This window comes from Mobula hypostoma, chromosome 1 (assembly GCF_963921235.1).
Source record: "Mobula hypostoma chromosome 1, sMobHyp1.1, whole genome shotgun sequence".
In the NCBI taxonomy this organism is placed as follows: Eukaryota; Metazoa; Chordata; class Chondrichthyes; order Myliobatiformes; family Myliobatidae; genus Mobula; species Mobula hypostoma.
Genome location: NC_086097.1, coordinates 111,318,773 through 111,332,559, shown reverse-complemented (window position 1 = coordinate 111,332,559; position 13,787 = coordinate 111,318,773). Strand labels below are relative to the sequence as shown.

General features: G+C 39.2%; 1 protein-coding gene across 11 annotated transcripts in view; it reads right to left on the bottom strand.

Moving 5' to 3' along the window:
- The window catches only part of lrrfip2 (leucine rich repeat (in FLII) interacting protein 2), a 130,934-nt gene that overhangs the window by 43,944 nt on the left and 73,203 nt on the right, over positions 1 to 13,787 (bottom strand). For 6 of the 11 annotated variants that reach the window (XM_063054807.1, XM_063054829.1, XM_063054836.1 and 3 more), the window contains 4 exons: positions 4,230 to 4,361; positions 4,004 to 4,075; positions 955 to 1,125; positions 272 to 364 (listed from right to left, as the gene is read on the bottom strand). In XM_063054807.1, coding sequence (XP_062910877.1) covers positions 272 to 364; positions 955 to 1,125; positions 4,004 to 4,075; positions 4,230 to 4,361 — 468 coding nt within the window. The remainder of the gene's footprint in view (positions 1 to 271; positions 365 to 954; positions 1,126 to 4,003; positions 4,076 to 4,229; positions 4,362 to 13,787) is intronic. The other 5 variants (XM_063054825.1, XM_063054844.1, XM_063054861.1 and 2 more) reach the window with 1 other exon arrangement.

Genomic DNA, 13,787 nt, shown 5'->3' with positions numbered 1-13,787 from the left:
CAAAGCTTAATTTGAAACTTATTTAAGAGTCATTGAGAGATACAACACAGAGGCCCAAAGGTCTGTTTCCAAGTCCACAACAATCATAGAACAAGGACGAAATAAAAACCTCCAAATACCACATTGCTCTACTTCCAAATAAAATCCATACCACTTTCTGTAAAATTTCCAACAGCAATACCATCACCTTTATAATCAATATAATTGTCCAAATGCTTTTCACATCCAGGAGATAACCTTTGACAGGAATGGTCCTTAACCTTCCACCTACCTCTATCAGCTCATCTCTTTGCCGAATACCTTCTTTTAATTCTTCTATTTTATGTTGTGACACGTTACACATATGTTTCTGTCGTTCCAGTTCCTGATAAAGAAACAGTTTAAATGATAGTTTTTATAAAATTTTATTCCTATTTTATATTCTTATATTGTGGGTAACGAGATAAACACAGGCATATTTTTTCTCTCAGTCTTCCCTTAAGTGACTTCCCTTTCCTGTTGCCAGAGTGAACACTACCAACTGATCAGACATGTGTTTGAGTACAATTTTATATATTGCCCATGAAAGCTCATCAGATCTGGGCCCCATCCAGCTTTTCACCTGATGAATGTACACGTTTACTCGTACGAGACTTTGGTGTATAGTGCAAAGACTAGCCCAATGAAATTCCCTTTTTTTCTACTCCTGGAAATGAGGTAACCTGGTATTGAAGACACAAAGCTCCCCACAAAGCATCACAATCAAAGCTTTTACCTGGTTTTGATGCTCATTTGACCATGTCATGCAGGATACGCCAATGCATTCAACAACAAAAAAAAACTGAGTAACAGTAATTTCAATTAAAATAATTCCACAGTTGTAAAATTAGAATAGTTTTCCCCACTTCCTGATCAATATGGTGCAAAGTCAACAGTAACACCCAGTTAATGGTGCAGAAGTTTATAACCAACTACCTTGGATTTTTCCTCATTCTCTCTATATAGCTCTGCCATCTGCTCCTCCATCTCCTCAATAACGTCTTTTAGAGTGTCCACTTGATAGACTAGATTTGATTTATCATTGTCAAGTTGTGCATTGGAAACCATTGCTTTTTTATATTTCTCTTCTACTTCAGATAAGGAATCCTGCAAGTTAAAATAATTCATGTTTCAGTAATAGCATTAATAATGTTGGAAACGACTGCAAACAAAAGGAACATGGAGCTATGCATGTAAACTAACATGACAGTTTTGTGGTAGACAAGAATGTCAATATAATTATAGTCAATTAGATTCTTATCAAGTCTTCATCATGAAAAAATAATAAACATGCATTAATTCTCAGTTATTCCCACTGTTTTTCATTTATAAATTAGAACTTAATGCCTTGAAGAGAAACAATAGACTTTCAGGAAGGATCACTTAACTGAAATGTTTTAACTCTATTTCTCTCTCCACAAAATGCTGCCTTGACCAGCTGATAATTTCTAACAATGGTTTTATTTGGGATAAAAGTAATGTTGTAGCAATTTCCTTTACTCTTTAAAATATGACTAGAAACACCCCTGTAATGATCTCAAGTCCAACGGCCAATTCAACAAAATTTCAAGTACATCTTAATTGCAGAACACTAAAAACAGCTCTTCAAAAAGACCGCATAATACGGGCTGATAAGAAACCTTCAAATTAAACTTCTGCTTTGAAAATGGATTTTGTCAGATTCACTATTGGCAGAATACATTCATGTTGGTAAACCTTACAGCCTCGCCTCAGTCTCCACATTCTATGAATGCAATTTGGTCCCAATGAAAATTTGTTAATAGAGAAATTTCCCAACCTACATAGTGGGTTAAAAGGTTACATGATTCTTCAATTACCAAATGTTGCCACATTCTTATTAAAGTATAAATGTATAATTTGGAAGCTGCCAATAAGCAGCTTCAAGATAGGAAAAAAAATCAATCTGGCAATCTTCTGAATATTCCCTCAAAAAATTCCTAAATGCCTTCATGTTTGAAAAAACAATTCAAAATGTAAGTCAAGAAAAATAACTTGTTGAATGCAAACTCAACTTGCTTAGCCAAACAGTCCTTTGCTTCTGGTTATATTTCAGTGGTTCTTTAAATTCATGACACTTTTACCTCTCTTTTTATGCTACTCTTTCAGGCAAGCCCTAAAGGACTTGCCACTTGCCCACATATTCAATCAAAACTGCTAAAACCCGATAATATCAACTTCTTCTACTTTGGTGTCAAAAATTAAACACAAGCAGAATGCAGGTAGTAATAAATCAGGATTAGAGACTACTGTAATAATAGGTTAGTCACAAGTAATACATTTAGACTAGTAAGGCTTTCTAACAAACAATTTAGTATGAGAAGTCTTCGTTCTAACAGGCAAGAAACTTTGTTAAATAAAATACCTTGCCAATAATCATGCCATGCAGAAGCAAAAGACATAACACAATATTTTACACAACACAAATCAATTATATAAAAAGCAATCATGTGAAAGATTACTAGATTGAACACAGTCCCTTCATTTTTTATGATGAAACAGTTTTTAGATTGGTACTGAAATTCATATAAATTAAAAATAAGATTCCCCTTTCCATTCTCAGAGTCCAACTTGTAAAGCTTATTAACTGACAGATATCTTTGATTAGTTTTTACATGAATTTCACCTTTAATTGACATTTCATTTTCTAATTAAACTACTGACTTTTCCAAATAGCTTATCATAATCCAAATAAAAGCACTTCCACCTTGCCAAAAATAAACATTATTTAGCCATGCATTTCAAAGGATTAGAATTTTTTGTTTGTTTTACAAAGGTATTCACATGTGGAAATGCTTCTAAGACAGCTTTCATTTCCAGTAGCAAATTAAATTTTGGTTTTAAATTTCCAATATCCACGCTTCCCAAAAAGATAACTAAAATTTTCTGAGGAATATTTCAGAAAACTAGGACACCATTTTGGTTCAAGATACATTCTAAATGAAATAAATTACAAAAAATAGAGATACTCCTTGATTTATGAATAGATTGTACTCTCAGGTTTTATTAAACATGTATATGTATATTGTTTCAACATAAAATATCTAGCTGGGTCCCAGAGCTCATGAATGTCAGTCAATAAACCTAAACTTTAAATATGTAAATTAAATATAACAAAGAGACATCACCACAAATATCTGAATTCTTAACACAGATCTTGATTAGCAGGGAAGCAAAATGTTAGTAGTGGTTTGCCAATTCGGGGAGAGGGAATGTGGCATGAGAAAATAATTGCATTATCATGTTCTTAACCACAAAAAAATTGTGATTGGTCATTTTGTGACCACATTTGGAAATGCCATATAACACATAATTTTGAAAGTTGGTACCCTTTTCTCCAGCAGCAAGTTAATTTGATTGTAGATATATTTACGTAGTTGTGCCAACAAGAATCATCATGATCTGCACAACAGAAATACATTGTATGCTGCTGCCAGTTATTATTACAGATATTAATAATTTCTGTCTTCATATTTCCCTCTTTCTCCAACTGTGTGCCATTTATTGTAGCAATTCAAATTTGTATATCAAGAATGCATAGACTAACGTGTCAATGGAATTATAACAAAAATAAATAAAATATTTATAAATCAAGGAATATCTAAACAATTGATGAAACTAAAACCAAAATAAATCACAGATCAAGAATTAAACAATTGCTTTCTACTTTTATAGGTCACTTGTAATTGATTCTAACTGCTACCTTTTCACATTGGTTGCTTTACAATATTAATACTACTTACAAATTTTTTTTGATACTGCACGTTAACATAAAGTGCTGAAAGGTTTATATTAGGAAAAACAGAACACATGCCTTAAGAATCCACATTCTCTAGCAATCATTCAAAAAAAAGTTAGTCAACTGCTGGAGGATTTCTACTCTTGCATGTTAAGAAGTGTAGCACAAATTCCCATTATGGCAGCCAGAGGAAACAGACAAAACATGCTGGGGACATGGCCCTGATACCTTAAGTTCTTTTAATCCCTGCATGTATCGCCCCTCTACATCTTGTATCTGGTCCTTAAGCTCATAGATATCCTGTTGGACACATGGAATGAACCAGTGGATAAATAGGAGGGGGAGGGTGCAAAAACATTAAGTAACCACATTGTATAAGAATTCTTAAAATTGACAGAAGCATTTCAAAACAATTAAATATTTCCAGCCATATTGAAAGTTCAATAAACCTTACCCGCATTTCACTAAGTGAAACATCTGGATCCAAAATGCTACTCATCTCCCCACTGCCTCGTCGTGAGGAAGCTCCTCCAAGGGAGGACAGTGTGGCTGCAGACAATCCTGAAACTGCATTTCGAGATGCTGGCTAATCAAAGAACAAAAGGAGAGATGGTCGGTACTTATTGCCAGAGAATAAGAGCGAAATATTGGAACACAGAACTTTTTCTCTAACTGTTTGACAACTGATAGAGCAGATTATGTTTTTTCATATTGTTGCTTCAGGGGAAAAAGAACAAAATTTTACCTCGCAGGCTATTGGTTAATCTTCAGATATCATTCTGAATGATGTAAAGGATCAAAACGTATTTTACTTATTACTGAAAGCTGCCACATTGTATGTGCAAGATCTTATAGTTGCTCAAAGTAGAGCGAACTCTTGAGAGAAAACAATAGGACCATGGGCAACCTTCTTCCTCAGCCCCATGGAGAAGATAAGGTTGAGAATTCCAAAATTCTTATTGACTGATAAGCTATAACCCATTCTTTCAGTAGGATTTTCTAGGTGCAATCAGACAGTGGTCATGTCATCTGTGGCTCAATGGACATAATTTGACCATAAGAGCAAGCAATAAAAATGCACACTGGTACCATGAACATATAATCTGAGCTGGCATTTCTGTGCCCACTGAGTCAGTGCTGCACTGTCTGAAATGCTGAAATATTTTAAAAGGTGTTAAATCATTCCGGATTGTAGAAGATACATTCAAAAAATATAAAGTCAGTAGCAAAGTTCAAAGTAAATTTTATTATCAGAGTACATACAACCCTGAGATTCTTCTTCCTATGGGCATACTCAGCAACTCTATAGAATAGTAACTATAACAGGATCAATGAAAGATCAAGTAGAGCATAGAAGACAACAAACTACAAATGCAAATATAAATATAAATCAATAGCGATAAATAACCAGAGCATGAAATAACAAGATAAAGATTCCTTAAAGTTAAATCATTGGTTGTGGGAACATCTCAATAGATGAGTTCAGTTATCCCCTTTTGTTCAAGGCCTAGTTGAGGGATAGTAACTGTTCTTGAACCTGGTGGTGCGAGTCCTGAGGCTCTTGTAGCTTCAACCTGATGGCAGCGGTGAGAATAAAGCATGACCTGGGTGGTGAGGATCTTTGATGATGGATGCTACTTTTCTACAACAGTGTTTCATGTAGATATGCACAATGGTTGGGAGGGCTTTCCCTGTGATGGCTTTACCTGTATCAATGGTAATATTGATTAATTATTATTCAAAGTAACCTGCACTCAATTAGAAACTGCTAGGAATGGTCTGTAACAAAAATCCAATAATGAGCCAAGCCATACAGCATGGAAAAATTGTCCATGCAGAGGAAGCTGTCAACCTGATCTGGCCTTGTTTGCCAATAGTTGGCCCATATTCCACTAATTTTTCCCTTTTCATGTACTGTATCTGTCTAAATGCCATTTAAATGTTGTGATTGCACCAGCCTCTCCCACTCCCTCTGGCAGCTTAGTCCACATACCCACTATCCTCTGTGTTAAAAGGGTTTTCCTTCACATCCCTTTTAAAATTTTTCCCTCTTAAATCTGTGCCCTCTAGTTTTAGACTCATCTAACCTAGGCTAAAGACTGTGACTATTAACCTAATCTGTACCTGTCATAAATACAAAAGCATCACTGCACCACCACCCACCCCTCCCCCTGACTCCTATGCTCCAGGGAGAAAAGCCCCAGCTATCCAGTCCTACTTATAAATCAAGCCCTCCACTTCGATGACATCCTTGTGAATCTTTTTTTAAACACCCTTTCCAGGTTAATAACATACATTTTCTAACTTGGCAAACAGAATTGCTCACAATACTCGTAATTAAGGATCATCAACATCTTATACAGTTGTAACATGATCCCCCAATTCTTGTAGCACACATAAAAATTGCTGGTGAACGCAGCAGGCCAGGCAGCATCTCTAGGAAGAGGTGCAGTCGACGTTTCAGGCCGAGACCCTTCGTTAGGACTAACTGAAGGAAGAGTGAGTAAGGGATTTGAAAGTTGGAGGGGGAGGGGGAGATCCAAAATGATAGGAGAAGACAGGAGGGGGAGGGATGGAGCCAAGAGCTGGACAGGTGATAGGCAAAAGGGATACGAGAGGATCGTGGGACAGGAGGTCCGGGAAGAAAGACGGGGGGGGGGGACCCAGAGGATGGGCAACGGGTATATTCAGAGGGACAGAGGGAGAAAAAGGAGAGTGAGAGAAAGAACATGTGTATAAAAATAAGTAACAGATGGGGTACGAGGGGGAGGTGGGGCATTAGCGGAAGTTAGAAAAGTCGATGTTCATGCCATCAGGTTGGAGGCTACCCAGACGGAATATAAGGTGTTGTTCCTCCAACCTGAGTGTGGCTTCATCTTTACAGTACAGGAGGCCGTGGATAGACATGTCAGAATGGGAATGGGATGTGGAATTAAAACATGTGGCCACTGGGAGATCCTGCTTTCTCTGGCGGACAGAGCGTAGGTGTTCAGCAAAGCGGTCTCCCAGTCTGCGTCGAGTCTCGCCAATATATAAAAGGCCACATCGGGAGCACCGGACGCAGTACATCACCCCAGCTGACTCACAGGTGAAGTGTTGCCTCACCTGGAAGGACTGTTTGGGGCCCTGAATGGTGGTAAGGGAGGAAGTGTAAGGGCATGTGTAACACTTGTTCCGCTTACACGGATAAGTGCCAGGAGGGAGATCGGTGGGGAGGGATGGGAGGGACGAATGGACAAGGGAGTTGTGTAGGGAGCGATCCCTGCGGAATGCAGAGAGAGGGGGGGAGGGAAAGATGTGCTTAGTGGTGGGATCCCGTTGGAGGTGGCGGAAGTTACGAAGAATAATATGTTGGACCCGGAGGCTGGTGGGGTGGTAGGTGAGGAGCCCCAATTCTTGTACTTAGTGCACTGACTGATCAAGGCAAGCATGGAAAACGCCTTCTTCATCATCCAGTCTACCTGTGTCACCATTCAGGGGGCTATGTACTTGAACCTCTAGGTCTTCCTGTTCTACCACACTCTCCCAGTACTACACTGTGCAAGCCCTGCCCTGGCTTAACTTCTCAAAATACAACACTTTCCACTTCTCCAAATTAAATTCCATCTGCCATTCCTTGATCCACTTTTCCAGCTGTTCGAGATCCTGCAGTAAACTTAAATAACCTTCTTCACAGTCCACAATACCGCCAATTTTTCACTTAAATCATTAATACAGATAAAGAACAACTGCAGATCCAGGACTGATACCTATTGTGCAGCAGTGGTCACATCAGTAATGTTCCAGACTAGCATACCGCACTGGACCTTACCTTGCCATGTCCTCCTCATCAATACTCATGGTCACCTCTTCAAAAAACATCAGATTTTTGATGGACAATTTTCCATGCACAAAGCCATAATGACTAGTAATAATTAGCCCTTTCTTTTCCAAACTGCAGGTAGATCCTGTCTCACAGAATTCCTTCCAGCAACTTTCTCATCAGTGATTTCCTGACTTTGGGTTGCCTGGTTTCCTTTGCAGCCCTTCATAAATAAAGACACAACTTCAGCCACCCTCTGGTCTTTTGGCACCTCTCCCATGGTGAATGATACAAACATGTCTGTGAGGGCCCCAGGGATTTATGTCAGCACCACTTCTTTGATAATGTGCATATACTTCAAGACAGCAATGTTCTCTTCCCTGAATTCCATAGCTTCCATGAAATATTCATATTTACACACAAGAAATATTCATTTAAGGTATCACCATTTCCTGTGGTTACTGGCATAGACAAATCTGTTAATCCGTAAGGGGCCCTTTTTTCTCCCAAGTTATGCTTTTGTACTTAATACACTTAAAGAATCCCTTAGGACTCTCCTTTACATTATCTGCCAAATCTACCTAATTTTTCTCTTTTTGCACTCCTGATCTCCCCCGAAACATAGCCCCAATGTCCTTATACTCCTTGATCTCAGCTGCTGAAACCATATATGTGCCTCCTCTTTTTTCATGAGCCTCAAAATCTTTCATCAACAAACTGTGCAAGTCTTGCTGTTCACTCTAACAGGAACATGTTGGTCCTGAACACTATCCTTGCCTCACTTTTAAAAGCTTCCCACTCCCAAGATGCCCCTTTACTTGCAAACAGCCTCTCCCAATCTCCTTTTCCAAGTTCCTGACTCATATCGTCAAAATTAGACTGCCCAAACTTAACTTGTGAACTATTTCCCTCTCTTCCCATAATAATTTAAAAACTAATCTAATTATGGTCTCAGGTCCCGAAGTGCTTCTCCACTGACACCTTAGTCACTTGCTATGCCTCATATTGAGTGTTGTTCCTCTATATTAGCACCATCTACATATTACTTGGAGCCTTGGGGATGATTTATTTTCTGTGAAAGATTTTTCTCCAATTATTGTCATAAAAACTGACTGTCCAGAATTCAACTGATTTCCTCATCTTTTAAACTGTCAAGAAATGGCCAAGAAAACTCAAGAAATTATAACTTAAATTATAATTCAATGTTTTATGACAAATTAATCTTGTTTTCTTGACTAGAAACCCTCCGGTCATCCCATTACAGGAGAGATGTGGAGGCTTTGCACAGGATGCAGAACTTCAGCAGAATGCTGCCTGGATTGAACAGTATGAGCTCTAAGGACTGGTTGGACAAACTACGGTAGTTTTCTCTGAAGCAGTGGCTTCGGGGAGACCAGATAGATGTTTATAATATTATGAGATGCATAAATCTAGTAAACAATGCAAATATTAAGTTTTTAAAATGTGAACAGGATTGGGATGGAGCGAGCAAAGGAAAAGTATGTGACAAGGTGGAGACCAAGATAAAAGAATAAATTAATGCATCTTTATCATAGCTAATCTGTCTTGGGGACTGTAAATAGAAAGATGATGAATGAGGGCATCAGAAAGATGGAAAAAACTGCTTCATCTATGAACTGGAGAATATAACAGTTGGAAATCTGAAACAAAAGAAATTGCTAGAAATATTCAGCAGATCAAATACTAATATGAAGAGAGAAACATTGAGTTTGCATTTTAGGTTGTGATCTTGTATTATATAGAAGATAGTACAGCAGTGGTCCCCAACTACTGGGCTGCGGACCGGCACCGGGCTTGGGAACCCCCGTAGTACAATACTGGACAAGCCATTCAAGTCATAATATTGTGCTGATCTTAATGCCGGTTTACACTGAATGTGTTTTTCCTGTGTATCACTCATATTCCTCTACTCCCTTCATGTGTTTATCTAAAAGCCTCTTAAACTCCACTACTATCCCTGGTAACCCATTCCAGGTTCCTACCACTCTGTGTAAAAACTGTCCAAGTTTCCTTTACATTCCCTCTTCTAGCTTTATCCTCTGGTATTCAACATTTCTACCCAGAGAAAAAGATTCTGACTCTCTATCCTATCAATGCATCTCATAAAAACCTCCATCAAGACTCCCTTGTACCTCTGACACCTTTGGGAAAACAATACAAGCTTGTCCAACTTCTCCTCATAGTTCATACCTTCTACTCCATGCAGCATCCTGGTAAACCTCTTTGGTACCCTTTTCACAGACTCCACATCCTTCCCGTAATGGGGCACCCAGAACTCCATGGCACCATACTCCATGTTCAGCCTGAGTAAAATTCATTATAGCTGCAACACGACTTCCGTACTCTTATACTCAACATCCCTGCCGTTGAAGGCAAGCATGCCACACATCTACTTTACCTCCTTATCCACTTGTTTGCCTACTTCCAGTGAACTATGGACCAGGAACCCAAGATCCCTCTGGGCTTCAATGCTTTTAAGGTGTCTACCATTTACAGTACAATTTCTCCTTTCAATTGACCTCTCAAAGTACAACATATTACATTGCCCAGATTAAACTCCATCAGTCACTTCTCTGCCCATATCTGTAACTGATCTATATCCTGCTGTATTCCTAGATAATCCTTTATACCCACAACTTCACCAGTCTTGGTACCACAAACTTATAAATTCACCTATCTTTTCATCTAAGTCACTGATATATATCAGAGGCAACAGAGGTCCAGCACCAATCCTTATGGAACCCCACTAGTCACGCACCTCTAGCTTTTCACTATTATTCTCTGTCTGCTATGGACAAACCAGTTCAAAACCCAAGTTAGCAATGAGATCTGTGCCTTTCTAATACAAAGAGCAAAGATCGATTACATAAATTCAATAAGTTCCATTAGCACCTCATCTTCTAAAATCACATAATTCTTGCCCTGCCCCATACCTTCTAATCCATGCAGTTGTGGAGCACACAAACAGGTCCTTGGGTCCAACTCAACCAAACCAACCATGATTATCCACTCTCATCCCTATTGCCAATGTTAGGCCCATATCCCTTTTTTCTTTTCCTCACCAAGTACCCATTGTATTTGACTCTATCACTGCTGCTGGTCACATTGCTGAAGCATGACTGTACTGCTAGATCCAGCTCTAACCACATCATTAAGTTTGCTGATGACAAAACAGTAGCTGACCTCATCAGCAACAACGATGAGTCAGGATACAGGGAGGAGGTAGAGTGACTTGTGGACTGGTGTGAACACAAATTGACTCTCAAAGTGGAGAAGACTAAGAGATGATTGTGAACTTCAGGAAGGTACAGGCTGACCACACCCTACTGTATATTAACAGCTCCTCCATGGAGAGAATGAGGAGCACCAAGTTTTTTGGAGTTCATATCATGGATGATCTCACCTAGTTCCTCAATGCCACCTCTTCAGTCAAGAAAGCACAGCAGCACTTCCACTGCCTGAGGAAATTGAGATGAGCAAGGCTCCCCATCCCCATTCCAACCACATTCTACCGGCACCATCAAGTAGCCTGACCAACTGTATCACCGTCTGGTATGGAAATTGCAAAGCATCAGATGGTAACAGCCTGCAGTGGATTACAGGGACTGCTGAGAGAATTGGTGTCTCTCTCCCGACTCCCATTCAGGATATACAGTGCCTATAAAAGTATTCACCCCCTTAAGTTTTCATGTTTTTTTTACAACATTGAATCACAATGGATTTAATTTGGCTTTGTTTGACACTGATCAACAGAAAATGATTCTTTTGTGTCAAAGTGAAAACAGATCTCTACAAAGTGATCAAAATTAATTACAAATATAAAACACAAAATAATTATTTGCGTAAGTATTCAACCCCTTTAATATGACACACTAAATCATCACTGGTGCAGCCAATTGGTTTTAGAAGTCATCACATAATTAGTTAAATGGAGATCACCTATATGCAGTCAAGGTGTTTTAATTGATTGTAGTAAAAATACACCTGTATCTGGAAGGTCCAACTGCTGGTGAGGCAGTATCCTGGCAAAAACTACAGCATGAAGACAAAAGAACACTCTAAGCAACACCGCAAAAGGGTTAATGAAAAGCACAAGTCAGGAAATTGATACAAGAAAATTTCCAAGTCACTGAATATCCCTTGGAGTATAGTTAAGTCAATCATCAAGAAGTGGAAAGAATATGGCACAGCTGTAAATCTGCCTACAGCGTGCCATCCTCAAAAACTGAGCGGCCACGCAAGAAGGGGACTAGTCAGGGAGGCCACCAAGAGACCTATGACAACTTTGGAGGAGTTACAAGCTTCAGTGACTGAGATGGGAGAGACTACACATACAACTGTTGCCCGGATGCTTCACCAGTTGCAGCTTTATGGAAGAGTGGCAAAGAGAAAGCCATGGTTGACAAAAAAACTCACATGAAATCTCAACTAGAGTTTGCCAGGAGGCATGTGAGAGACTGTGAAGTCAGATGGAAGACGATTTTATGGTCTGATGAAACCAAAATGTGAGCTAAACACAGCACATCATCAAAAATACACCATCCCTCCCGTGAAGCATGGTGGTGACTGAATCATGCTGTGGGGATGCTTCACTGCAGCAGGCCTTGGAAAGCTTGTGAAGATAGAGGATAAAATGACTGCAGCAAAACACAGGGAAATCCTGGAGGAAAACCTGATACAGTCTGCAAGAGAACTACAATTTGGGAGAAGATTTGTTTTCCAGCAAGACAGTGGCCCAAAGCATAAAGCCAAAGCTAGGCAGGAATGGCTTTAAAGCAACAAAGTTACTGTCCCGGAGTGGTCATGTCAGAGTCCAGACCTCAATCCAATTAAGAATGTACGCCAGGACTTGAAAAGGGCTGTTCACTCACAATCCCCATGCAATCTGACAGGACTTGAGCAGTTTTGTAAGGAAGAACAGGGAAAAATTGCAGTGTCCAGGTGTGCAAAGCTGATAAGGACCTATCCACATAGACTCAAGGCTGTAATTGCTGCCAATGGTGCATCTACTAAATACTGACTTGAAGGGGTGAATATTTACACAATCAATTATTGTGTTTTATATTTGTAATTAATTTAGATCACTTTGTAGAGATCTGTTTTCACTTTGACACAAGTCTTCTTCTGTTGATCAGTGTCAAAAAAAAGCCAAATTAAATCCACTGTGATTCAATGTTGTAAAACAATAAAACTTGAAAACTTCCAAGGGGGGAGGGAATACTTTTTTTATAGGCACTGTATACCAGAAGTGCTGCATTCGCAGTGCCCTCAGCATGGTCAAGGACCCCACCCATTCATCCTACAATCTCTTTAACCTCCTACCGTCATGCAGAAGATACCACAGTATAACAACAAGGACTGTTAGGCAGGGTAACAGCTTCTATCCCCGAGGGTGATACACCTTGCTACCACCCTGTACACATCTTTATGACAGCACTAGTAGCAGTATACTATTGTATATTTAACTATACGTCATATATGTACATTATGTTAACTTAAAAATTCAGATTACTTTTTTACCTATTAATATTGCATTAATATTATTTTATATGATGTATGTAATATATGCAGCTTTGCACCTTTGTCCCCAAGAAACTTTGTTTTATTTAGCAGTATACATGTATATGATTGAATGACAATAAACTTGAACTCTAACTCTACCACATCCTCCACTGGCACATTTTATATAACACCCCCCACCGCCCCTTCCCCCCCCCCCCGCAACATCACATCCTCTGTGAGAAAGATCTGGCCCTAAGATCTTGTTCAAATCACTCCCTGCTCACCTTAAACCTGTGCCACTTAGTTTCAGACTGCTCTAACCTAAGAACATTTTTTTACCCTATCTATTGCCCCCCAGAATCTTATAAAGTCTAGTCTTTGAGGTTCCAGTGAGAATAAAGCCAGCGTATCTAGTCTCTCCTTAAAAGCAAAGCTCTCCATTGCAGGCAACAACCTGTCAATCTCTTCTTCACTCCTTCTAACACTACCACATATTCCCTGTAATGTGTCAATCAAAACACTACAAGTACAGACTGACCAACGTTTCATAGAACAGTGAAGTGACATCCCAACTCTTTCCCTCAATACCTTGACGTATGAAGGTAAGCATGCCAAATGCCTTCTTCAAGGCCCTATGTCACTATTTTCAGGGAATTCACACCCTGAGGTCCATCTGTGCATCAGCAC